The sequence below is a fragment of the Diabrotica virgifera genome, chromosome 3 (assembly GCF_917563875.1).
Source record: "Diabrotica virgifera virgifera chromosome 3, PGI_DIABVI_V3a".
NCBI lineage: Eukaryota > Metazoa > Arthropoda > Insecta > Coleoptera > Chrysomelidae > Diabrotica > Diabrotica virgifera.
Genome location: NC_065445.1, coordinates 195,221,670 through 195,249,503, shown reverse-complemented (window position 1 = coordinate 195,249,503; position 27,834 = coordinate 195,221,670). Strand labels below are relative to the sequence as shown.

The 27,834-nt window shown below is 35.7% G+C and overlaps 1 protein-coding gene across 1 annotated transcript in view; it reads left to right on the top strand.

Moving 5' to 3' along the window:
- LOC114324349 (D-altritol 5-dehydrogenase) overlaps positions 1-24,848 on the top strand; it is a 59,088-nt gene extending 34,240 nt beyond the window's left edge. Inside the window, exons 5-7 of the mRNA XM_028272152.2 lie at positions 11,361-11,547; positions 24,482-24,589; positions 24,646-24,848. Coding sequence (XP_028127953.1) covers positions 11,361-11,547; positions 24,482-24,589; positions 24,646-24,757 — 407 coding nt within the window. The 3' untranslated portion in view covers positions 24,758-24,848. The remainder of the gene's footprint in view (positions 1-11,360; positions 11,548-24,481; positions 24,590-24,645) is intronic.
- Positions 24,849-27,834: the final 2,986 nt, after the last annotated feature.

Sequence of the window (27,834 nt, the reverse complement as noted above, 5' to 3'; positions counted from 1 at the left end):
GGGTTATTGAGGTCGCTAAATACGAATATGCCATCAGAACCGAATCCCGGAGAACTTGGTGCCCATGGTTATTGCTAGGGGCGTCATCTTCTGGAGCTTCGAGAGTCTTCTGTACTAAATTGATGCAAACGGATTACTCATAGGTTTTTGGGGTTGCTGAACGCGAATACGCCATCAGATCTCACCCTCGGAGCACCTGGTGCCTAATGCAGGTCACCTTTTGTAGTTCCGAGGGTTTTCGGCATTCAATTGATGCAAACGGATTACTTACTAATCGGATTTTGGCGTTGTTGAACACGATTGCGTCATCAGAACGGACACCAGAGCACCTGGGACATAGGGCATGTCATCTTCTGGAGTTTCGAGGATTTTCGGTACTTAATTGATGCAAATGGATTACTCATGGGTTTTTGGGGTTTCTGAACATAAATACGCCATCAGAACAGATACCGGAGCACCTGGTGCCTAAGGCAGGTTATCTTCTGTAGTTTCGATAGTTTTCGGTACCAAATTAATGCAAACGGATTACTCTTGAGTTTTTGGGGTTGCTGAATATGAATATGCCATCAGACATACCTAACCCACGCAGCATCTGGTGCTTAAGGCAGGTCATCTTCTGGAGTTTTGAGTGTTTTCGGTACTAAATTGATGAAAACGGATTACTAATGGGTTTCTCAGGTACCTGAACACGAAAACGCCATCAGAACAGACACCGAAGCACCTGGTGCCTAATGCACGTTATCTTTTGGAGTTTCGAGAGTATTCGGTACAAAATTGATGAAAAATGGATTACTTTTTGACTTTGGGGTTGATGAATATGAATATAGCTTACATGAGGAATTCTGGAGTATCTAGTGATTACGGTAATCACTAATAATGTCAACGCATAATAAAGCTCATGTAAAAAAATTAAATAGATCAACATAGTAGAGTTCGTATTCCGTAAACCCAAAAACCCATGAGCAATTCGTTTACATCAATTTAGTACCAAAATTTTTCTAAACTCCATAAGATGATATACCTTAGGCACCAGGTGATCAGGTGTTTGTTCTGACGGCGTATTTGTCTTCAGCAACCCCAAAAAACCATGAGTAATCCGTTTGAATCTATTTAATGCCGAAAACCCTCGAAACTCCAGAGGATAACGTGCCTTAGGCCCAGATATTCCGGTGTCTCTTCTGATGGCGTATTTGTGTTTAGCAACCCCAAAAACTCGTGAGTAATCTGTTTGCATCAATTGAGTACCTAAAACTTTCGAAACTCCAGATGATGACGTGCCTTAGGCACCAAGTCCTCCGGTGTTTGTTCTGATATGGTATTCGTGTTCAGCATTCCCAAAAACCTGTAAGTAATCTGTTTGCATCAATATAGTACCAAAAACCTCGCCTAGCGGATGACGCCCCTTGCAGTGACCCTGGGCACCAGGTTCTACGATGGTCTGTTTTGATGGCATGTTAGTGTTTACCGACCTCAAAAACCCCCGAGTAATTTATTTTCATCAATTTAATGCCGAAATTGCTTTCAGAAGAAACTTCAGAAGATGACGTCTCTTCTAGTCACCTTGGGCACCAGGTGCACAGGGGTTGTTTGTGATGGCATAATAGTGTTTAGCGACCTCAAAAGCCCTCCAGTAATCCATTTGCATCAATTAAATGACGAAATTCCTCGAAACTCCAGAAGATGACGTGCTCTAGTAGCGAACCTGGGCACCAGGTATTCCGAAGTTTAATTATGATGGCATATTCGTCTTTAGCGACCCCAAAAATCTGTAAGTAATCCGTTTGCATTAATTTAATACCGAAATTACTCGAAACTCCAGAAGATGACGTCCCTTGCAGTGACCTTGGGTACCAGGTGATCCGGTGGTCTGTTCTGATGGCATATTCGTATCTAACACCACAAAAACCCCGAGTAATCCATTTTTATCAATTTAATGCCAAAATCCCTCAAAGCTCCAGAAGAGGACGTCCCTTGCAGTGACCTTGGGCTCCAGGTGCACAAGAGGTAAGTTTTGATGGCATATTCGTGTTTAGCGACCCCAAAAACCCTCCAGTAATCCATTTGCATCAATTAAATGCCGATAACCCTCGAAACCCCAGAAGATAACGTGCCCTAGTAGCGACACTGGGCACCAGGTACTCCGGAGTTCAGTTCTGATATCATATTCGTGATTACCGACCCCAAAAAACCCGTGAGTAATCCGTCTACATCAATTTAATGCCGAAAACACTCGAAACTCAAGAAGATTACGTGCCTTAGCAGCGATCCTGGGCACCATGTACTCCGGAATTCAATTCTGATGGCATATTCGTGTTTAGCGACCCCAGAAACCCGTAAGTAATCCGTTTGCATCAATTTAATGCCGAAAGCACTCGAAACTCCAGAAGATGACGTCCCTTGCTGTGACCTTGGGCACCAGGTAATCCGGTGGTCTATTCTGATGGCATATTCGTGTTTGGCGACCTCAAAACACCCCGAGTAAACCGTTTGCACCAATTTAATACCGAAAGCACTCGAAAGTCTAGAAGATGAAGCCCCTTGCAGTGACCTTGGGCACCAGGTGATCCAGAGGTCTGTTCTGATGGCATATTCGTGTTTAACCACCTTAAAAACCCCCGAATAGTCCAGTTGCATCAATTTAGTGCCGAAATCACTCGAAACTCCAGAAGATGACGTGCCTCAGTAGCGACCCTGGTCACCAGGTACTCCGTAGGTCAATTTTGATGGCATATTAGTACTTAGTGGCCCCTAAAACCCGTAAGTAATCCGTTTGCATCGATTTAATGCCGAAAACCATCGAAACTCCAGAAGATGACGTCTCTTGCCGTGACCTTGGACACCATGTGATCCGGGGATCAGCTCTGATGGCGTAATCGTATTCAGTGACCCCAAAGACCCCCCAAATAATAAACTTTGTTCCTTAGTATACTGATTTTGAGTTTATTTTTATATTTATGCAATTTTGGATGCATTTTATGCACTTTACAGTGCAATTATGCATTTCCACCCATTTTTGAATAGTAGACTTTTTTCCTGACGTCATCTTGAACATAATGCAAAAAACTGCAAGTCTCCAGGTGCTGTATTTAAAAATTTATTTATTTTGTGCTAAATGCCCTGGTCTATATTGATATCATTCGTTATTATTCCGGTAACAAATTTTTTTTGCTTAGGTGGCATTAAACGGGGGTGAATGGAAGCGTTGTTTTTTGTGCTAACTAAAAAATTTTGTGGAAAAATTGGAGGGTTGATTTTGTTTCATACCCCTTTTGTATTATACTGGAGGTATCACTAAGGTTTTGTTTTTTCAATTATCCGAATATCTCTTTTCATGTAAGAGCTGTAAGTAAAAACACTGTTTTGAAGATTTGTTTATTTAATATATATATCCCAGTCTAGTTTGTGTATTAATTTAATGTCTTGGTGGGTCCCTAGACGAGATGGTGCTTCTTCCTCTGTAGTGCTGTTTCTTAGTGCTTCTTGTATTATACGTTCTAGTTCTAGCACTTTTTCTTCTATTTGTTCTGGGCTATTTATTGTTGGAATGGTGTTTATTCCTTGACTCACCAGTCTTTTAAAGTTTGTCCATTTTGTGTTCTTTTTGGTTCTTTTCGTGGTGGTCTCTTCTGTCCATGTGCCTAATTCCAGTAAAATTGGGTTGTGGTCCGATTCTCCTTCTGTTAGTGTATGCAGTTCTGTCTGTATTTCTATGCCTCTTGCAACTACAATGTCTATGTGTGTTGGAAGTCCATTTGATGGATAGTGGGTTGGTTCTATTGGTCCCATTGCCTCTGTATCCTCGTTGTTTTCTATATAGTGGTTTAGTATACGTCCGTTTCTGTTCGTACCTCTATCATTCCAATTTGGGGATCTTGCGTTCAGGTCTCCTATAATTATTGCAGGTTCGTTTGTATCTAGGAACTCATTTAGATCGTCGTCTGACAGTGGGTCTAGTGGTCTTACATATGCAGAGGTTATTCTGATTTCACCTTGTTCCATTTGTACCCTTACTGTGGTGGCTTCCATGTTTACCAGTTGTGGTGTTGGTATCCTAATATGTTTTATGCCTCTTTTTATTAGGATAGCTGTGCCACCCGATCTTCCTGTGTTATCGTTCCTGTATACGTCGTAGCCTGGAAACTTCAGTCTGATGTTGCTCGTTAGTTTTGTTTCTTGTAGAGCTACTACGTCCATTTCGTACCTGTTGACCAGTTCGTCCAAGGTGTTTTGGTTGGTCCTTATTCCTCCAGGATTCCAGGAGCCTATCCTCAAGTATCCCAAATTGGTTCTTCTTAGTTCAGTGACAGCTTGAGCTCACTTATCGCTTTGTATACTAAAGATGTGACCACATCTTTTAGCATATCTGTTAGGTCGTTCTGTTTCACAAGTGACTCTTTTAGTCCTTCTGCTGTGTTTTTCGTTGCCTGTGCATACGATTTTCCATTTGTTCTTTCTCTGGGCGTTTGTTGTTGCCTCTGTTGTGTCGGTTGATTTTGATTTCTTCCCCAGGTTGGGAATTTTGAACATCCTCTGAAGCTTGCTGGGTGGCTTCCTTGACAGTTTGCACAGGTTGCTTGTTCTGTTCTCGGTCTCTTGCACTCCTTGCTGATGTGGTCATCTCCACATTTCACGCATTTCGGCTCTTTGTGGCATGCCGATTGTGCGTGGTGGTACCCTTGACAGTTGAAACACTGTGTGGGTCCTGTTGGTTTTTTCAGTGTTTCAACTGTTATCCTCATGTATCCTATGCTGTTTATTTTCAGCGCTTTTTTTGTGTCGTCTTTGTTTATTGTTATAATAAACATTGGTAGGCTTCTTTTGTCCTTCTTTCTTGAACTCATGTTTTTGACTTCTTTGCACTTTATTTCGTATTCATCATCTAAGTCTTTTATGATGTCTTCGGGTTTTGTGTTTGTGGGTAAGCCTCTTATTACCAATTTTTGGTCCGTCTTATCTTCTTCCAATGGAAAGGCTATCCATTGTATGGCTTTTATGTCTTTGCTGTAATCCTCGATGACGTGCGTCATTTTCCTATAGTCTTCTATGTTCTTTGTTTGGATTAGTACCTCACGGCCACTTCTTGACAACTTATTGCTGGTTATTACACCTTTCTTTTGTGCAAGTGTCAAGATATCCTTGATTTCGCTCACCGATTGTAGCTTTATAACCGGTGGTTTTTTGTACTTTTTGGTACTATCGGCGGGTACTTGCTGTTCTTCGTCTATATCCATCGTGTTCTCGTTGTCGCTGTCATCATTTTGGTTGTTTTCGGCTTCTGTGGCCGTCGTCTTTTTTGGTGGGTGAATCGGTTTTATTGGACCTTTGGGTAGGGAATAATCGTCATTTTCTGGGGTATGGGGTCTCATAGCGTTTCTTGCTATTGTTTCCCAGCTTTATTTTTCTTTGTTTTCTGGTTTTTCTTCTATTTTCTTCTCCTTTAGGGCAGGAAAGTCCTCTTTTGGTTTGTTTTTCGGTATTGCTCCGTTTGTTTTTGCCCCCTTAGTCTCTTTAGTGGGTTGTACTTTTTTGGTGGGTGTGGCCTCCTTGTTCATTGTGGTAGGCGTGTCCTTCTTGTTTTGGTTTTCGGCAAGTTGATCGAATCTCGCGTCCATGCGTTCGAGCAAAGTTTTGTTGGTCTGAACCATGGTGTTTTTTAGATCTTCGATTTGTGCCTTGAGACTTTTGATTTCCTCGTCTCTTGCTTTTAGGTCTTCCGCTTGTTGTTGTATCACTTTTTTCAGAGTTTCTATCTCCTCGTTTTTTTCATCTTCACTCCCGTTGAGTGGTGTCGTTCTTTGCCTTTTTGAGGCTGGTTTTTTGGCCGTTTCGTGGTCCATTCCTTCGTCTCGTTTGTTTATTGCCTCATCGTCTGTTGTGAGGTCGTCTTTTTCGGGTTTTTCTGTTTTCTTCTTTAGTTTTTTCTTTTTGGGTCTCTCCGGTTCCCTGAATTTTCCTCCGCCGTCACTCAGAGTCACCAATCCTCCTGTTGTTTTCTTGCTTTTGGCTTCGTTTTCTGATTCCAACCCCTGGAAAAGGTTCAGATTCACTTTACGTGAATCTGCATAAGGGTGGAAGGGGACAGACAGTGACTTTGCTCTGTCAGACATGTCGTCAGGGAGGGAATTGTCGCTTAAAAGAGCCTTTTTTGCCGCCGTCTGGCCCGTTGCCAGCACGGTTTTAGGGTAGGCTGCCCTAGACAATCCGCGGTTGTTCACGTACCCAGACAGAACTGGGTACGGGGATCCTCTTGCTGTTCTTAACCTACTCGCCAAGGGGCCGTGTCTGCAGCCGTGTAGATTCTAAAAAAGCTACACCCTGCAGTGTCTACCCTTACGGAGCACAGTAGGTATCCCGACGGGCTCTCCGAGAGCCCGTTTGCTTATTCTGCTAACTGATTCTTATCTACAGCGTCTCAGAAAATCAATAATAATTTCCTAAGTTCACTGCATACAAAAACCAGTTTTTGCCTCTATTCTGGCCTTTAGAAGCCGAGTGCTTGATTCGCAACCGTGTCTTACATTCACGGTTGTCTGAAAAGACCAGCTAATCAAGCTCCCTCTTTTCCTTCAGGCGGTTTTTCTGCTGCACACTTTTGCTGCTCGCACGTCTTACTTCTACGGTGACCGGCGAAACTCCTTCAGCCACGTTCTTGGTTTTACTCCGCTTAAATATCTATCTATCTAATTAGCCTTCTTCAGCCCATCTGTGGACATAGGCCTCCCCAATCCCTTTCCATTCTTCTCTGTCTGTCGCTACAGTTATCCACCTAGAGCCCACGTGCTTCTTGACATCATCTGCCCACCTCATTTGTGGCATTCCTCTGCTTCGTTAATATTCCCTCGGTCTCCAATTTATGAAAATTTTGTTCCATCGGTCTTCTTTTTGTCTAATAGTGTGTCCGGCAAATCTCAATTTCAATTTTGCAACTTCTTGTCTAACATCCCTAACTTTGGTTTTCTCTCTTATCCACTCGTTTCTCTTTTAATCCTTTAGTCTTATGTGCAACATTTGCCTTTCCATTGCTCATTGCGTTTTTATGATCTTGTCTATGTTTGCTTTTGTAAACGTCCACGTTTGGGAACCGTAAGTGAGAACAGGTAGTACGCATTGATTGTATACCTTGGTCTTAACATGTTGTGGATATCTTTTATTTTTAAGGATGTAGCTTAGTTTGCCAAATGCCGCCCATGCCAGTCTAACTCGTCTTTTGATCTCTGCTGTTTGGTTTTCCTTGTTAAGTTTTATAATTTGACCCAGATTTATATAATCGTGAACTTGTTCTATTTCATCTTGTCCGATCCTCATTGTGATGTCATCTGTATTTGTTATGATTTTGGTCTTGCTGTAATTCCTATTAAGGCCTATCTTTCCGGCTTCTATGTCCAGTTCTTTCATCATTTCAAGCAATTCTTCTTTTTTATCGGTTATCAATACGATGTCATCAGCGTACCTTAGGTGGTTCAAGTGTTGTCCCCAAATTTTTATACCTTTTTCTTCCCATTCTAATCTTTTAAAAATATCTTCCAGAGCCTGATTGAACAGTTTCTGTGATATTGTGTCACCCTGTCTTACGCCTCTACTTATTTGAATTGATTGTGTTCCCTCGTATACTTTAATTGTTGTTGTGATTTATTTATATATATTTTCTCTTAAATCTATATATCTGTGGTCAATTCTGCTGTTAAAGAACTTTTCACTGCCCAATATTCGACACTGTCAAAAGCCTTTTCGAAATCTATGAACGCTATATATAGAGGAATGTGGTATTCATTTGTTCGTTTCAATATATATATATATATATAACAGGTATATAATATTTGCTGAACAGTTAGGAAACAAGGCTGAAATATTGGGGTAGCAGCAATCTCAAAGAAAACTCTTTATAATAGTTCCAAGCTTTCGAAAATGTTTATTTTCATCATCAGGGAAACTACAATCATAAATAGACAGTATTTAACAAATAGGCTTACTGAAATCAATAATAATTGCTATCTTTGTGTTACCAAAAATCCAGAACACCATAGTTTCCTCTCACTAAACCAGGTGTCGAGGATCCCCAAAAACACAAAAACAACAAAAAATTGTTTTGAGAAATGCAGAGTCAATACTTTCACTATTTTTTTTACTGTGCAGTGTTTTTAGTGAAAGTATTGACTCTGCATTTCTCAAAACAATTTTTTGTTGTTTTTGTGTTTTTGGGGATCCTCGACACCTGGTTTAGTGAGAGGAAACTATGGTGTTCTGGATTTTTGGTAACACAAAGATAGCAATTATTATTGATTTCAGTAAGCCTATTTGTTAAATACTGTCTATTTATGATTGTAGTTTCCCTGATGATGAAAATAAACATTTTCGAAAGCTTGGAACTATTATAAAGAGTTTTCTTTGAGATTGCTGCTACCCCAATATTTCAGCCTTGTTATATATATATATATATATATATATATATATATATATATATATATATATATATATATATATATATATATATATATCAGTAAATATTTTTGTTAGGCGTTGAGTACAGGCCCAGGGGCTTTGCCATCTTTCAGTTGTGATATTGCTTTTTTCACTTCATCTGATGTGATTCATATGTGGTCATTACATATGTAGGATGGAGCTTGCTCGGATCATCAAAGTGTTCTTGTGTGTATTTGGTCCATATGCAAAGTACCCCGCACAAACCTTATGGAGATTAGGTCCCAGTGGATTTAGTTTATACCTTGGAAAAATACTCTTTGAAGCATTCTGATGAAAAGTCCTCATGGGCACAACTTGATCGTATGGAGGTTTTTCAAGACATAGAGGCACAAACTCGGCAAATTATAAGATTTACTGGGTATTCCAATTCCCTAAGTTACTGGTTATCTGGTAACATGTAGAAGTTTGGATCAAAGAAAAGTACTAGTAGTCTAGAATTTTTTCCTGGCTATCCAATGGCGACCTTTACTTTGACCTTGACCTTCAACGGACGTCATATTCTAGAGTTTCGAGGGTTTTCGGCATTAAATTGATATAAACAGATTACTCATGGGTTTTTGGGATCGCTAAACACGAATATGCCATCAGAATTGACTTCCGGAGCAAGTGGTGGCCAGGGTCACTACAAGGGACATCATCTTCGAGAGTTTCGATGGTTTTCGGCATTTAATTGATGCAAATGAATTACTGGAGGGTTTTTTGAGGTCGCTAAACAGGAATATGCCACCAGGACCAACTCCAGAGCACCTGATTTTTAAGGTCAATGAAAGGGGCTCCTGGAGTTTCGAGGGTCTTCGGTACTATATTAATGCAAACGGATTACTCATAGGTTTTTGGAGTTGCTGAACACGAATACGTAATCATCAGCACCGACACAGGAACACCTGGTGCCTAAGACAGTTTATCTTCTGGAGTTTCGCAGGAATCAAATGGAGAAATCAAATGAATTACTCTTAGGTTTTTGGGGTTGCTGAACATGCATACACTATCAGATCCGACCCACGAATCACATTGTGCCTACGGCACGTCATCTTCTGGAGTTTCGAGGGGTTTTTTCGGCATTAAATTGATACAAACGGATTGCTCATGGCTTTTTGGGGTCGCTGAACGCTAATACGCCATAAGATCCGACCCACGGAGCACCTAGTCCCTAAGGTTATTCATCTTCTCGAGTTTCGAGAGTTTTCGGCATTAAATTGATATGAATGGAATACTCATGGCTTTTTGGAATTGCTGAACACGAATACGCCACCAAAACAGACACCGGAGCACCTATCGCCTAAGGCACGTCATCTTCTGGAGTTTCGAGAGTTTTCGCTACTAAATTGATGCAAACGGCTTGGTACACACCGAGTACTCTAAGGTTTTCTGAGTTGCTATTCAAAGAGAGCGTACAAATTGGTGAAAAGTTTTTTTTGCTATTTGTAGATTTTTATTAAAATAACTATGTTGTGCTATTCAGTTGTTTTAATTATTTATAAATATAAACTCAATTTATATCTGACAATGTCTTTCCTTCATTTATTTTAAGATCAACTTACTATATTCTATTTTGATAGTGTTATTCATCGTGGTCATTAGATACTCCAGAGTCTTTTATCTAAGTCATATTCGTGTTCGGCAACCCCAAAAACATGAGAATAATCCGCTTGGATCAATTTAGTACCAAAAACTCTCGAAACCCTAGAAGATAACTTGCCTTAGGCACCAGGTACCGTGGTGTTTGTTCTGATAACGTATTCACGTTCAGCAGCCCCAAAAACCTGTGAGTAATCAGTTTACATTAATTTAGTACCGAAAGCTCTCGAATCTCCAAAGCATGACGTGTCTTAGGCACCAGGTACTTCGATGTCTGTTCTGATGGGGTATTCGTGTTCAGCAACTCCAAAAACCTATGAGTAATCCGTTTGCATCAATGTAGTACCGAAGTCCCTCGAAACTCCAGGAGCCCCTTTCATTGACCTTGGAAACCAGGTGCTCAGGGAGTCGGTTCTGGTGGCATATTCGTATTTAGCGACCTCAAAAAACCCTCCAGTGATTCATTTGCAACAATTAAATGCCGCAAACAATCTAAACTCTAGAAGATGACGTCCCTTGCAGTGGCCCTGGCCACCACGTCCTTCGGAGGTCAATTCTGATGGTATATTCGTATTTAGCGATCCCAAAAACCCATGAGTAATCTGTTTATATCAATTTAATGCTGAAAACCCTCTAAACTCTAAAAGATGACGTCCGTTGAAGGTCAAGGTCAAAGTAAAGGTCGCCATTGGATAGTCAGGAAAAAATCCTAGACTACTAGTACTTTTATTTAATCCAAACTTCTACATGTTTCCAGATAACCAGTAACTCAGGGAATTGGAATACTCGGTAAATCTTATAATTTTCCGAGTTTGTGCCTCTATATCTTGACAATTCTCCATACGATCGAGATGTGCCCATTAAAACCTTTTTCTCAGGATGCTTCAAAAGTATTTTCCCAAAGTATGAACTAAATCCACTGGGACCTAATTTCCATAAGGTTTGAGCGGGGTACTTTCTTGATTTTTATCTGTGATAATAATGTTCCCCTGTTGGTCTCGCAGTCTACTAGTTGTGCTGGGCTTCTAAGCCCAGCTGATTGTTTAACATTTTATGCATGATAAACGCATCATGTTTTTGTTCTAACAACTCTATTTCTTCACACTGCGATTTTAACTAATTTTCTTGGCTCTTCGTATTTCGGTTCTTTTTTGTCTCTGAATATTGTTGTACCTACATTATTTTGTTGTTCTTTGATTTTCTTCTTTCTTCCATAAGTTGCAGTATATAGTTGTCATTTATCCAACTTTATGAAGTGACAGTATAATATATAGTATTTAATATGAATAATGTATTTGTAGATACTGGCTATAATCTCATTACCCCCGATCAACTGAAAAAGAATCAACAAGCTGATCCCAATTACTTGTTTGATCTGGTTATCGATTGTAGTGGATATGCACCAGCTGTGGAGCATGCGATATCTTTACTGAGGAGAGGTGGTAAACTATGTATATTTGGGGTGGCACCACCTCATGCAGAAATAAAGTGAGTATGTGTAATTGCGAAATATACAGTACGTAAATCGTTCTGCTGGACATAGGGAATAGTGTTGCCCAAAATCGGTCATGGTCTTGCAGTCTTGGTCTTGTTCTTGCATTTTCGCAAGACCAAGACCGCCTAATTTTAGCAAGACCAAGACCAAGACTGGCCCTGCAAGATTTGAGCAAGAACAAGACTAACCCTGCGAGACTCTTGCGTCTTGCAGTTAGTACCGAGTGTCATTTAGGTAGTATAATATTTCGGGTATATGTTTAGATGCATAGATACTTTATGAGACGCAAAAAAGATCTAACAAAAATTTGTAAAATTGGACTTATCCGCATTACGAACAATATCATAAGCATACATAGCGAATCAAAATATCTATTAAAATAACATTTGCCACATTTGATACGTACTCAGAGGTCATAAGTAGGTAGGTACAATATAAAAATAAAACATTTTGAACATTTTTTCCTCTTTGCTCTGAAATTAATTGTCCAGATTTTGATAATAGCCGCCACATTTTAAAAATATGTCATCTTAGTTTAGCTGATAAAAAATATATTATATAAAAATTTTAACGGTCTATGTTATTAGACTAAACATTGTTTGTGCTGAGTGTGCGGTATCCCGAAAATTGCTGAAAATGCGCAGCTATTTTCGACTAAAAACTATCAAACAACAGTCTACTTCTATTATATTTGAACATAATGAACAATAAGTTTCTTTCTTTGATATGCCATTCTTTCGGCGTTTATGGCACCAACGCTTGTCGCGTTGTTAATCGCGAGACAGATTATGTTACCTTTTCAGTTTTCAGTATGCTTATCTTTGACAAAGAAATTTAAACTCATCATTTTATTAATCACGTAGCAGACTACAAACAAAAAATTAACAGTTTAAATTTCATTGACACTTGAATGATACAAGATGAAGTCTCTATTTTCATGCTTTTTTAAATTACTTTAATAATTGTAGTATTAAAGTTATTCAAAAGTAACGAGACAAATTAACAGATAATTCCGGCTACCCTATAAACAAGATACCGAAATATTTAAAGTAACGAACTAACGGTAGGGTATTGGACTATAATAGAATATTATTCGTAACGTCCAATAATTGGACTAGGGAAAGTAACAATATCATTTACGAGTTACGTTCACTACGGAGACCATCGCATGGTAACCTAGCCTAGAGCTAGAGCATAGTATCCTGCTCTTCATATTCGTGAATTCTGGCATTCAAAATAGTGCATTTATTTTACATAGCGATCGATAATATAGTTTCGATCGCCAGGTAAAATAAATGCATTATTTTATATGCGAGAATTCACGAATATGAAGAATAGGATACTATGCTCTAGGCTAGGATACCATACGATGGTCTCCGTAGTGAACGTAACCTTTTTGGTATTGGAAAATTTGGATAGTAACGAGTATAAAGAATTGTATTATGTACTTTGTATTAATTCTTGGTCAAAAAAATTAATGTAAAGAGAAAGTAACAATAACGTCATAGCAATTGCGTACTGATCTGTAACTTAATTTGTATTGTATTTGATTTTTTATTTAAATAAATGGCAAATTGTATAATTTTATTCCACTTCATATAAGGTGGGGGTCGATCAATCCCTTTCTAGACAGATAATGGTCTTTGAAATACAGTCAACTTTGTCATTAATTTGGTTTTTTGTATTTTATTTAACCCATGTTTTAGCACATGTAAGCTTATTAAATGCAAATGTTTATTAGAACAGACTGACTCCCGTTGGCCATGGATAGCTCAGTTAGTTAGAGCATAGGCACGGATCGCTTAGATCGTGGGTTCACACCTTACCCAATGTCAGTTTAGACATTTATTAACTTTATTGGTCATTACTATCGCTATGTTAATTCAAGGTTAAAATGTACCCACTCTGTTACAGTGTACAGATTCTAAAGGAGCCGGTGGGAGATGGCGTCTATGCGTAGTGTTATAGCCGATGTAAAGAGAGGACGTATTCGAAATAATGAAATAACAAATAATATATCATTTGTTATTTTATGATTTCGAATACTTTCTCTCTCTTACACCGACTATAATACTGCGAATAGACTCCATCCCCCATCGGCACTTTTAGAACCTGTGAAATGTACGTTATTTTAAGATCTAAAGTAACGCTTAATAAATAAACAGCAAAAGGCTAATGGGTAACTGCGAGACTTGCAAGACTCTTGCCGCAAGACCAAGACCAAGACCGAGAGTGCAAGACCAAGACCAAGACCAGGTGTATTGGCGCAAGACCAAGACCAAGACTGTCTAAGTCTCGTCTTGGTCTTGCATTTGGGCAACACTAATAGGGAATATACATTAAGATCATTGTAGCAATTGCGCTAACCTGTGTTAATTTAAACTTCTGTTCGAGTACGAGTTTCTGGTGCAATAGAGCTGTTAAAACGAATAGAATAAGTGATTTTGAATGCAAGGCAGTCCATAAATAAATCAAAAACAAAGATTATGACTAATGAATTAATAATTTTACTTTAATTTTTAAAATATCTTTTATTTAAAAATTAATTTCCAAATTAAACAGACACAGTTTTCCCATTAGGTCAAAAATAATTCTACTACAATGTCATGTTTTGACGTTTATTTGTGTCACCCGAAATTAATTGTCAATTTTGAGGTTAATGCCCCTTAATGCTAACAACTATATTGTCATTGAGAGAGCGAAGTTGCCACAATTATCTTAATATAATACAATGTATGTATTTATGTATCTAAATATATACAATGTATGTTCCCTATGTCCAGCTGAACGATTTACGCACTGAATAATAAACAATCGATAGAATATTATGTTACATTGGACCAACAGTTTCAGCAGTCAGTAGGTAGCGATAGGTACAAGACTATAAGTCTGACAACTGTGCTGCTATGGGTTTCAATATATTTTTGATAGCATATTTAAGCGTTTTGGCATATCCATATCATCATCAGCATTGGCTCTACAACTCATGGTGGGTCTTGGCCTGTTCTCGAATCAGTTTTCTATTCTTCCTATTCTTTCCTATTCTTCCTATTTTTCGTCTTGGTTCTCCAATTTCGTAATTTTAACACGTGTAAGCCGTCTTCCACCTGGTCCTTAAATCGTGGGCTGGGTCTCTTCTCCTGAATCCACCGGTCTTTGGTTATAAATGTGTTTCGACGGCTCCATCTGATTCATTCTCTCTAAGTGCCTATAGGCACCGCAGCCTGTTTATTTTGATGGACCTACCAATACTAGGCTCAATATAAAAACGGTAAAGCTCAAAATTATAGCTTCTACGCCGCATGCCTTTATAAATACGTCTGAGGATTTCATGATCAAAACAGCCTAAACGTTATTTATCACTTTTTATCATCGTCCACGTTTCTGACGAGTAAGTAAGTACGGGCTTGATTAGAGTTTTGTATATCAATATCTTCGTTTTTCTGGGCCTATGTTTAATGTTAAAGGTTTCTTTAATCTATAGTATGCTCTATTTGCTAGATATATACGTCTCTTAATTTCTGCAGTTACTGTTACTTTGGTTGATTTGTGAGCCTAGATATATGAACTCTCTTACTCCTTCGAAAGTATATGTTCCTCCAGGATCTCCGAGTTTTGCTACTTGATTATGGTTTGACACCTTCATGTACTTAGTTTTATCGTTGATTGAATAACCGAATTCGTGTACCTATTCAATCAACGGTTTTATTGAACGATTAGACCAGATCCTCCTTTGTTGTTGCTATAATATCGGTATCGTCTGCATACGCTAGTATCTGTACACTCCTATTAATAATAACGAGCGATCCACAGTTATTGGGATCAAAGCTAGCCGTGCAAGAAATTACGTATGTCTTGTTTTAATCTGAATTTATATCATTGGTTTATCAATTAATTTTGATTAACATTATAAAATATAAAAAATCAGCCAAAACCTTTAACACAGAATTTTATCAAAAATAAAAAGAATTAACAAAATTATAAGTAACAATAAAAAATAAAATCAAACAAGATGCTGTATATTGTACATATATCTCCACCACTAACATCTTCACATAACCTAACTTTTCTTGTTAATTTGACGTACACTTCAAAGTTGACGTAAACTGGAAAGTATATCTGAATTATTAAGAATAGACATGGACTGTATAGCTATCTCTGTCGTTCAAAGCCACCTATGTGACAATAATTTTGGATCACACGTTAGTTCCCCTTGTTGTTATTCCACATTCTCTAATATATTTCTCTAGGGGCAATATTGAATAGAAGAATAGTCATGTTATTTGCTAATGACTAGAGTTCGTAATAAAAGGCATAAATAAGTTCCACTTGAAAAAGCAAGAAATATGCACAAAATGAGATACTATTTTAAAAGCGCTTAAATAAAAACAACATTAATTTTTTTCCTAAAAGAAAAACAAAATCATGAAATAAACAAAATCATAAAATAGGAAAAAGTTATACAAATAACAAGTAATAACTTTTGTAAAAACAATCAATAACCAAATGTTGGTTTAATTGTTGCATTTTGAAATTTTGATTTCGATTACTTAAAATTTCGCTTCAAAAGTTTTAAAAACTGTTTTAAAAATGATTTTTCTGGAAGTTAGTCACTATTTTCAAATTCGTAATTATCGAGGAATGAAATATGAACCTCATTACAAAATAAATATGTATGCCGTTTGTTAATACATTTAGTTTAAATTAACCTTGTAAATTATTTAAACAATTATTGAGGAAATATTACGATATTTTTAGGACTATATTATTTACAGTTTAAAATAACTTATTTATTTAAAAAACGTAAAATTAGTTAAGACAATTTTTTTTCTTAAATATGAAAAACATGTAATTTGATAAATATTTATAATTGTAGGTAAACAATATCATATTTAAACATTATATGAGCAATTTTAATTTTATCAATTGTTTCCAACAATTTATTGTAAATAAAAGTGTAAGTGAACTATAAAACTATAAGTCAGTTCGGATAACATTCGAGCAAAGGTCTGGTGTCAGAGTTTTCAGGTCGCCCAAGCATCCCTGATATGACTTAAGGACCACTTTAAGTGTCCTCCGAAGAACCGTGTCAACTCAGTTACATCATCAGAAATTGAAAAATTTGTTAGTGCCGGGTCGAACCCGGTTCTTCCAGCTTCTTAAGCTAGTGGCATAGCCACTTCACTACGGCCGCCACCGAATATTGATTTATTCCTGTTTTTCAATAAAAATCGCACTAAAAATATCGTGCAAAACTTTTTTTGGTCGAAAATTGTTTAAACATTTTATATGGTTAATTTAATATTAAATTTTATTAACAAAGTCATATTCCGTAATGTACGAAAAGAGTACAAACAAATTAAAAAAAAAACGTCAAGATCCTTCAATAAAAACCGGTGACATACTTAGTTTATAACCGCCAATTTTAAAGTTATTATGGGTCAGGCCATGATGTCGGGAATGTGTGAGCTCCAAAATTATATGGGAGTGATTGGCCGATTCTTACTTTTTCCGACCCCGAATGGCTATTAGGTTTCCGAGGGCAGACGGGTCACTATTTTTTACTTCTATCACTCTACCAATACTTCTCACCGAATGATTGCCGGTATAAGTAATCTCCCACTTACTGACCAACGACTTCGGGCGGATGAGTTGGTGAGTGGTAGGGCACTCTGTTGTCCTGAGACCGAGAAATCGGTCTCAAAGGCGGAGGAACCAGGGAATGGTCAACGGCATCAGGATGTAGAAGGCCAGGAGAAACCACTACATTAAAGATCCTTGTGGATATCTCTAGTACAGCTTCCCATGACAGATAAGGAAACTATACATACATTTAATGATCATGGACTTCGGAATCCAAGATCCGGCAGGGGAGGAAGATCACAACCAGACCACGGGGCCTCTCAGGTCGTCAACACACGAAAACCCCGTGTCGTGGAAATCCACAAGATAGCTACGTGGAACGTAACAACTATGTTTGAAGGTGCAAAATTACAAAATATTCAGCTAGAAATGGCCAGACTAGACATTCCTATCCTAGGTATATGCGAGACGAAATGGCTAGGGTCAAACATATTTGAGAGTAATGGATACATTGTATACCACTCGGGAAAGGCAGAAGGACCCAGACGTAACGGAGTCGCAATCATTGTCAAAGAAGAAATTCGTAACTGTATCCGAAATTTCGTCCCCTTCAATGATCGTATCATGATGATTCAGCTGCAAAATAAACTGCTGAATATTAATATAATACAAGTCTATGCACCAACAGCTGACAAACCAGATGAAGAAATTGAGCAATTCTACAGCGAAATTAAACAAATTCTCCGGAGCACAAAAAAACATGAAGCTACAATTATTATGGGAGACTTCAACTCAAAAGTTGGTGCCGAAATCACACAAGATATAACCGGAAAGTATGGACTTGGAGAAAGGAACGAAAGAGGGCAAAGACTAATACAGTTCTGCCAAGAAGAGAAATGCATTATAGCAAATACTTTGTTTCAGCAACCTAAAAGACGACTATATACCTGGAAATCTCCAGCTGATCAAGAGGGAAAGATAGTCAGAAATCAAATTGACTACATTATCATTAATAGAAGGTTTAGAAACAGTATTACATCGTCAAAAACATACCCAAGTGCAGACGCAGCAACTAACCATAATCTGCTCTGTGCTGGATTCAAACTAAAACTAAAAAGAATAAAAGCCCCCACAACGCAGAAGAAACCTAATACTCGACTCCTAAGAAATGCCGTAATAGCAGATGAGTTCGGAAATAAGATAAATCGTGAGATTAAAAGACAGTTAGAAAGATCTGAACAAGAAAATATCGGTCAAAATCTAGATGTCATGAATTCCGCCAAGGTCACCATAGCAAACGAAGTTTTGAAACCAGAAAAAGACCCAATAAAGGAAAAGGATTGGATGACCGATAAAATACTAGACCTTATTCAACAAAGAAGAAATTGGAAAAACAAAGAGGAGATTCGGTATAGAGAGATATATCGACAAATAAGATACGAGGTTAAGCGAGCAAAAGAGGACTGGATGGAACAAAGATGTCGTGAAATGGAAGAACTACAAAGAAAACATGACGAGTTTAATATACATAAAAAGCTTAAATAAATTACCTACACTCAGAGAAAAAGAACTCCTCACTTCATGAGAAACTCCAAAGGTAACATAATTCTCGACTTGGATGAAAAAAAGGAAGAATGGACTAACTATATAAAAGAGCTCTTCCTGGAAACGAGACCACCACTTAACACCACAAAGTATACGAATACTGGTCCTAGTATTTTAAAAGCGGAAGTAGAGAAAGCCATCAAACAGAGCAAAAATGGGAACAGGCCCTGAACAAATACCATCAGACTGGCTCAAACTTCTGGATGACGACAATGTCTCACAATTAACAAACATTTATAACCATATATACGAGACTGGAATGATGCCACAGATATGGTTGGAGTCTACATTTATTCCACTCCCAAAAAAACCTAATACATCATCATGTAAAGACTTTAGACTAATTAGTCTCATGAGCCACTCTCTCAAGCAACTTCTTAAGATAATTCTTAATAGAATCAAGCAGAAATGTGAAAAGACAATGGGAAACAAACAATTCGGTTTCAGAGAAGGATTGGGAACAAGGGAAGCTTTGTTCTCAATGTTAACATTACTTCAACGATCATGGGAAGTACAGAAACCAATTTACGTCTGCTTTATAGATTTTGAGAAGGCGTTTGATAGAGTTCAACATGAAAGGTTGTTTGAATATCTAGAAATGATTGGAATAGATGATAAAGATCTGAGACTTTTACAACATCTATATTGGAATCAAGAAGCTTCTATTCTGGTAGACGGCAAAGAAACAGACAAAATTTGCATTCAAAGAGGTGCCAGACAGGGTTGTGTGTTATTCCCAACTTTGTTTAACGTATACTCAGAAAAAATTTTTAATGAAGCCTTGGAAGGACAATGCGGAGTTCGAATCGGGGGAGAAACTATTAACAACATCAGATATGCAGACGACACCGCGATCATGGCTGAAAATATCGAAGATCTTCAATTCCTTATTGATCGAGTCACTAGAGAATGCTCCAATAACGGACTTAACATAAATGCAACAAAGACAAAGTTACTTGTGGTTAGTAAACAAGACGTCGGCCCTATGCAACTAATTGTCAGTGATGAATCAATAACAAAAGTTAACCATTTTAAATACCTAGGATGTTGGATAAACGAGACACTAAATCCGGATGAAGAAATTAAAACTCATATAGAAATTGCAAGAGGAGCATTTATGAAACTTAGATCTATTTTGAGCAACTCTCACCTGAACTTACAACTAAGAATCAAGTTCCTAAAATGTTATGTGTATCCTGTATTACTATATGGATGTGAAACCTGGATCATGAAGGTTAACATGATGAACAAATTAGAAGCCTTTGAGATGAGGTCATATCGTAGAATGCTCAGAATATCTTGGGTTCAACGCATTTCAAACAGAGAAGTCTTAAACAGAGTAGGTCAAGGCGAAGGTGACTTAATGAAGATGATAAAAAAGAGAAAACTTGAATATCTGGGGCATATAATGAGAGGTAGCAGATACAGGATGCTGCAGTTAATACTCAATGGAAAGATCGACGGAAAAAGAGGAATTGGTCGAAAGAAATATTCATGGCTCCGAAACCTTCGTCAATGGACTGGCTTATCAGCAGATCAATTGTTACATGCCGCACAAGATCGAGAACGATATCGGCAAATTGTTATGGAAGCTACCCACGCCTAAAAATTTGGGCACGGTACTTAAAGAAAAAGAAGAATTTTAAAGTACCTCTCCTCTCAAGCCAAATGAATTAAAGCTCCACATTTTAAAGCTTTGTAGAAGACTCTAATCAAAGGCATTTGTTTAAACTTTGTACATTAAAATTTCAGTTCCTGGTCTTTCAAGTGCTGCAATTAGGTTTCTTAATTGATATAAACAAAGAAGCTAATAATTAAAAAAAAAAGTGACTAACTTCGTCCCTAATTATTGCAGGACAACTTTTTAATTTGTTAAAAATGCCAGGTTTTCGAATATTTCCATATTATTGGAATATTGGAATTCCAATTCGATATTTCCATATGGAAAAATTATTTTTCTCGGGTAATAGCGAAACATTTATAAGCAAAAAGTTAAATGTTTACAGACAAAAAGTTGAAATGTATTTGCAATAATAATTAGGTTTCTTTGCATTTAACTATAAAACAACTGAACTTTCAATATAGTTGTAATGTTTATTATACGTACCTCTTTTAAGTTCATTCCACATCCGTATACAGGGTGAGGAAAATAAAGTGCCTATTAGAAATATCTCGAGAACTAAAGGCAACAGAATCATGAAAATTTGAATTAAGGGGTTTTGAAGAGTCATATATTTAATGAAAATATTTTCATCTATTTGCTACTTCCGGTTATACCGGAAGTTGCTTATAACTTCGTTTTTTTTAATGGGACACCCTGTATATTTTTACATTTTTGGATTCCCTTCGATGTCTTCTTTCTTAAAATATAGGTTTTGTAATGTTATACAGGGTATTTTAACAGATAATTACGTTTTTTATTAATTTAGTAGCAACATTCACACCCTGTAAAATTGTAGTAGTTTGACATCTAAAACTCTACTTACAATTCAAATGATTTTTAATATAGTCTACTATTGTTAAGAATCATTAGTATAGCTAAATTTTTAATTTTAGTTTACAGCAAGGGTGGGCAAAGTGCCCACATTTTAATATAGTCTACTATTGTTAAGAATCATTAGTATAGCTAAATTTTTAATTTTAGTATACAGCAAGGGTGGGCAAAGTGCAGCCCGCGGGCCGCATGTGGCCCTTCAGACATTTTTTTGCGGCCCGCAAAAAAAATGATTTATTTTCATTTAAAGAATGATTGTTTTTTAATTATTGCTAATAGTAATAAGTAAATATAATATAAAACGTAATTTTAGCTCTAAACATAAAAAATTTTATAATTACCCAAAAATTAATTAAACCGAACAAATCATTCTCAATGGTGAATTTATAAAAGCAATTGCATTGGATGAAAATGTTGATAGAACTGAAATAGCTCAGTTATTAATATTTATTTGAGGAATTAATACCGATATGGATATTTATAAAGAAACTGCTATCAACGGAATCTATGAAATCTAAAACAGCAGGAAACGATATGTTTGAAGTATAGTCAGGAATTTTCTGGAAAATTATAAATTACCTCTTAAGCCATTATTAAGTGTAACAACGGACAGAGTACCAAATTTAAGATGAGCAAATATTGTCATGTTGAGAAATCTTAAAGATTACGTTCATGAACAATTTCCAGGACATGATTTATTATTTTTTCACTGCATAGTCAGCTGGTATTGTGCAAAAATATTTTGCATGTCGACAAGTCATTTCAATTATAAGTAATATTGATAATTTTATTCGTTCAAGAGGATTATATAATCATCGAGAAATCATAGCATTCTTGGATGAGCTAGAAACAAAACACGCTGATGTCTTAGACCAGAATCATATTCGATGGATAGGTTTAGGAAAAGTTCTTAAAATATGCTGCAAATTAAGGGAGGAAATTGCTTTATTTTAGAAATGAAAAACTGTGACAAATTTGGTAAATTTACAATTTTTGAATGAACATCCTATTTTGCGTTTACCCTGCACATAATCATTTAAATATTGTAAACGTAACATTGCAGGGCAAAAATTTATACACACACAAAAACTTTTAAAATTAAACTGAAACTATTCATTCATCATATAAAAAAGTTCGAATTCGTTCATTTTCCATCATTAAAATCCTTAAACAATGTACATACTAGAAATATTTTTTTATTATTTAGTTCTTTCAGAGAAACCAAAAACAGTGAATTAACTATTTTATTTGGGAATAAAACTACCATTTAATTTTGAAATTAAATATATTTGACGTTTTGACTTCCACTTCGGAAATTGTTAAGTAACAAAAAATCTTATTTTGATAACGATTTCCGAAGTGGAAGTCGAAAGTCAAAAATATTTAATTTCAAACTTAAATTGTGGCTTTATTCCCAAATAAAATAGTAAATTGCATAAGATGCCACAAGAAAATAGCTTCAGAACATTATTAAAAAATAGTGAAGGGAAAGATTTGCATCTATTTAAGCACGTAATTTCTCTTCAAATATGTATATAAGTAGCTAATAGCAATGTGAAAAAAGAAATATTTTTTTATTTAGCATTAATTTTTTTCGAATCCTGAAAAAACCATTAATTATTATTAAATAATTTAAACGCAGAGTGAAAGATTACATTATTACCGAGGGCCGAAAGTCCCTTAGAAAAAACAAAAAATGAGATATTTGAAATTAAAAATCACACTCAGTTTTCTCTTTTTTTTTCACCCCTGTAACTTATTAAAATAAACATTATAGAGGTTTTCAGGAACTTTCGGCCCTCGGTAATAATGTAATCTTACATTCTGCGTTTAAATTTTTCAAAAATATTTATTAGTTTTCTCACTATTTGCCCGAAATTTTGCGCCTATGCTCTTTGAATGCCTCGACAATTAAGGCCATTGGCATGGTACAGTTGATTTTGCAATCAGATTATAGTGTAATGTGTAGTGTGTGTATTGAGTAAATGGCTTGTAACTTAGTAAAGTCGACTTCACTTTATTTACAAAGAGACGCTAATTGTATCCGAACGTTTGCGGTCCCTCAGGTGATGAAATAGAAATCATTTTTAATTATTAATTTTTTATAATCTCGTTTCTGGCTGAATCACTAATGTGAATGCCAATACAAACAAAAAATTTTATAAAGAAAAATTTTCTACCTAGCTAGGATTCGAACTCACAACCCAAAGAACGTCACTTAATCAACATTATGGTAAAGTTAAAAATTTTAACATTTTAACAAATGCGGCCCTCGATAATAGACCAAAAACTTTTTGTGGCCCTTATCAAAAAAAGTTTGCCCACCCCTGGTACACAGGGTTGGTCGAAACTCGGAATGAGTATTTTCTGAGTTTTCTTAAATGGAACACCCTGTATTTTAGTATTGTAATGAAATGATATTTTATGGTACTTTTTTATTTCTTAAGCATTCCCTATACCTAACCGCTTTAATTTGTGCTTAATTGTTAATCGCACCAACAATCTTAACTACGTAGATATTTTGATAGCTAAACCATTATTGGTAATTTTAAGGATCAGTCTGGATTAATATGTATTTATTTCTGAAAAATTATTTGTGATTGAATTTTTTTAAGGCTAACCTAATAAATTCACAAATTAAAGCAATTAGGTATAGGGAATACTTATAAAATAAAAAAGTAGCATGAAATATCATTTCATTACAATACTAAAATATAGGGTGTTCCATTTAAGAAAACTCAAAAAATATTCATTCCGAAATATTCATTTCGACCAAACCTGTATACTAAAATTTCAAAATTAGCTATAATAATGATTCTTAACAATAGTAGACTATAATAAAAATCACTTAATGTAAGCAGAGTTTTTAATGTCAAACTATTACAATTCTACAGGGTGTGAATGTTGCTACGAAATTCATAAAAATACGTAAATATCTTTTAAAATACCCTGTATAATATTACAAAATCTCATCTTTTAAGAAAGAAGATATTGAGGAGAATATAAAAATGTAAAAATATATTTCCCATTTAAAAAACAAAGTTATAAGCAACTTCCGGTATAACCGGAAGTTGCAAAGAGATGAAAATATTTTCATTTAATAGACCATCCTTCAAAACCCTTTCATTCCAATTTTCATGATTCTGTTGCTTTTATATATTAGTTCTTAAGATATTTCTAATAGGCCAGTTATCTGCCTCACCCTATATTTATCAATTAACGATTAAAGTATTGAATATTTTTAGAATAAAACCTTTTGAGATATACATGAAGGAATTAAAAATCTACGGGGTACTGGTTAACCCTTTCAGCTTTCCCAAGTCGTTGGGTTTATTGGAAGCCATGGGTGACAGGTAAGATGACAAGGAAGAAATGGTATTTTGGGTTCTAAGAAATTTTTGTTTTGTAGGTATTTAAATTATGAGAAGATAGGAATTAAGACGTTTGCCTTGAAGGATTACGATGAAGCCATAACTTTATTGAAGAAGGGTACGATAGCAAAGGCTGTGTTTAAGCTTTAAATATTATAAATAAATATTTTTATAAAATATTTAAAATTTTGTATTTTATTTTCAATAATGTACTCTTCAAAATATATAAATCTAAAATTAGTATCTTCTGCTTTAGCTGCCGTGTCCGTATTCAGACGTTGGCCGTCCTCATAAATATGTATTTACCATTTCCTGAAACCTTTATAGTACATTCTTTCGCGGTTTTTGCTGTAAATTTTAAAGAACCGCTTGGATTGACATGAAATTTGGCGTACGCATAGCTAACTTCTCAAAGAAAAAAAGTGATATGGTGCCGATGTGTGCTTTTGCCCTGGGGGTGAGTTTCACCCCATGGTGAAAACCCTGTGGTGAAAAAACATATTGAATTGGAAAAGACTGCAAGACTTGTACACACTTCTAAGTAGGTCAAAAAGGCAAACAGGTGTATGTTCTCAAAAAATTTTTGATAGTGTGTAAAAAATGTTTTATTATCAGCTAAGTACTTTCAACACATAACGTGCCATCATCAGAATGTTATAAAACCTTCATAGAAGAGCAATTGCTAAACGACACAATAAAATACATGGATACTGGGCAAAAGCCACAGATATCGGGTATAACAACCCCTTAAAATGAATAAAATCACATCTAAATTCTTTTTAGGTATAACAACCCCTTAAAATGAATAAAATCACATCTAAATTCTTTTATATATTAAAAAGAATTTAGATGTGATTTTATTCATTTTAAGGGGTTGTTATACCTGATCTCTGTGGCTTTTGCCCAGTATCCATGTATTTTATTGTGTCGTTTAGCAATTGCTCTTCTATGAAGGTTTTATAAGAGGACGAAACTCTGATGATGGCACGTTATGTGTTGAAAGTACTTAGCTGATAATAAAACATTTTTTACACACTATCAAAAATTTTTTTAGAACATACACCTGTTTGCCGTTTTGACCGAAAAAACATATGTCCAAGATAAGTCCCGAAATGGATAAAATGACTAATTTTAAGCAACTTTTGTTTTATAGAGTTTTTTCGCCAAATCAATACTTTTCGAGTTATTTGCAAGTGAATATGTTCCTTTTTGAACAAAATAACCACGTTTTTAGACGGTTTTTTCGCAAATAACTCAAAACGTAAGCATTTTGTCGAAAAAACTATTCCTAGCAATACTATATCCTATAAATAAGTGAAAAAAACGGTGTATATACTAGGTTTCTATACCTAGCAAAATCAGAGTTATAGCCAATGAAAAATAGGTTCATATTCGAAAAATTCCAAATAGAATAATTCAATGCGAAATATCCAAATAATGAAGCATTCTTGGGAAACAACATTTTAACTTTTTTAAAGTGTTTAAAAAAAGCTTTATTTCTGTTTTTATAAAAAAAATGTCAAGCATCAAATGTAAGGAACTTACGCTCAAAATAAAGTCGGTCCCTTCTGTTTTGGCAAAAAAAAATCAGGAAGATCACCCCCCAATTAGCAACTTAAATGAAATTAATCGTTTCCGCTTTACAAGTTACTTTATTTATGTTGTGTTTATATGATCTGTAAGTTTCACCGATTCAAAGTGATTATTTTTGAAAAAAATTGGTTTTATAGTAAAATTTTTAAAAATTTTAATTTTGAAAAAAATGATTTTTTTCAAAATAACTTAAAGATTGTTAGAGATACCAAAAATTTTAATCAATAAAAATGTCGGCTTTACTTTTCTGAATATTTTTTGTTTTTCTGTAAGACAAAAATTGGTTAAGATTCGGTGTTTCTAAATTTACATACACTCGTGATAAGTGAGTCGTTCAAGCCCTTTTAACTACAGCTCTTTCAAAAATAAGCACTTTAAACCGATGAAACTTACAGATCATATGATCAATACATATGCGAGTAAAAAACTTGTGAAGTGGTAACAATTAACTTCATTTGATATGCTAATTAGGGGGTGATTTTCCCAATTTCTTACCAAAAAAAGGGACCAACTTTAATTTGAAGGTAACTTGTTTACTTTGATCCTAAAATTTTTTTTTAAAAACAAAAATAAGCATTTTTAAACACTTTAAAAAAGTTAAAATGAGTTTTCTCCAAATAAGTGCTGCGTTTTTTTGTTAAGGCCCGTTAAAATATTCAATTTGGAATTTGACGAATATGAACCTATTTTTCATTAGCGATAACTCTGCTTCTACTAGGTATAGTGACCTAATGTATACACCATGTTTTTCAATTTTTAACGTGCTATATTTTTGATAAGAATTTTTTTCGACCAAATACTTAATTTTTCTACAAAATAACCACGTTTTCAGATGGTTTTTCGCAAATAACTCAAAAAGTAAGTATGTTCATGTACATATTCACTCGCAAATAACTCGAAAAGTATTAACTTGGTGAAAAAACTTTATGGAACAAAAGTTGCTTAGAATTAGTCATTTTATCAATTTCCGGACTTATTTCGAACATATATTTTTCACCACAAAAAGGCGGTGAAAGTCACCCCTAGGGCAAAAGCACACATTGGCACAATATCACTTTTTTTCTTTGAATTGTTAGCTATGTGTATGCCAAATTTCATGTCAATCAAATCGGTTCTTTAAAATTTAGAGGTTTTGCAATATTTTACCTTTAAAGAACGTACTATTATCAATCGGATGCTGCGCGAAATATTTCTTCTACTGTGGAACCACACCAGTGTCTAATATTACGCAGCCATTAAAGTTTCTTTCGGTCAATCCATATATTTCCCTCCACTTTTCCTTTTATTATAAGGCGAAGTAGATGGTATTTTGGTCCTCTATTTATGTTGCCGAAATATTTTGTTTTTCTCCTCTTTATGATATTTATGAGCAGACGTTCTGACGTCATCATTTTAAAAACATTTTCATTGAAAATGCGCGAAGCTCGCGATCTTTTTAGGATCCGTCGATTCGAATGCTCCTAATTTAGTCCAGGAACCAAAGCTTTTCACCTCGCAATATTTACAGAATGGATCAATTTGCTTGAAAACTTGAGAATAAGTAGTGAACAGTCCATGGATCAAAATCTATATGATGCCGACAGGCGTTTTTACCATGGGGTGGTTGCTACCCCATATCGGAGGTGGAAATTTTT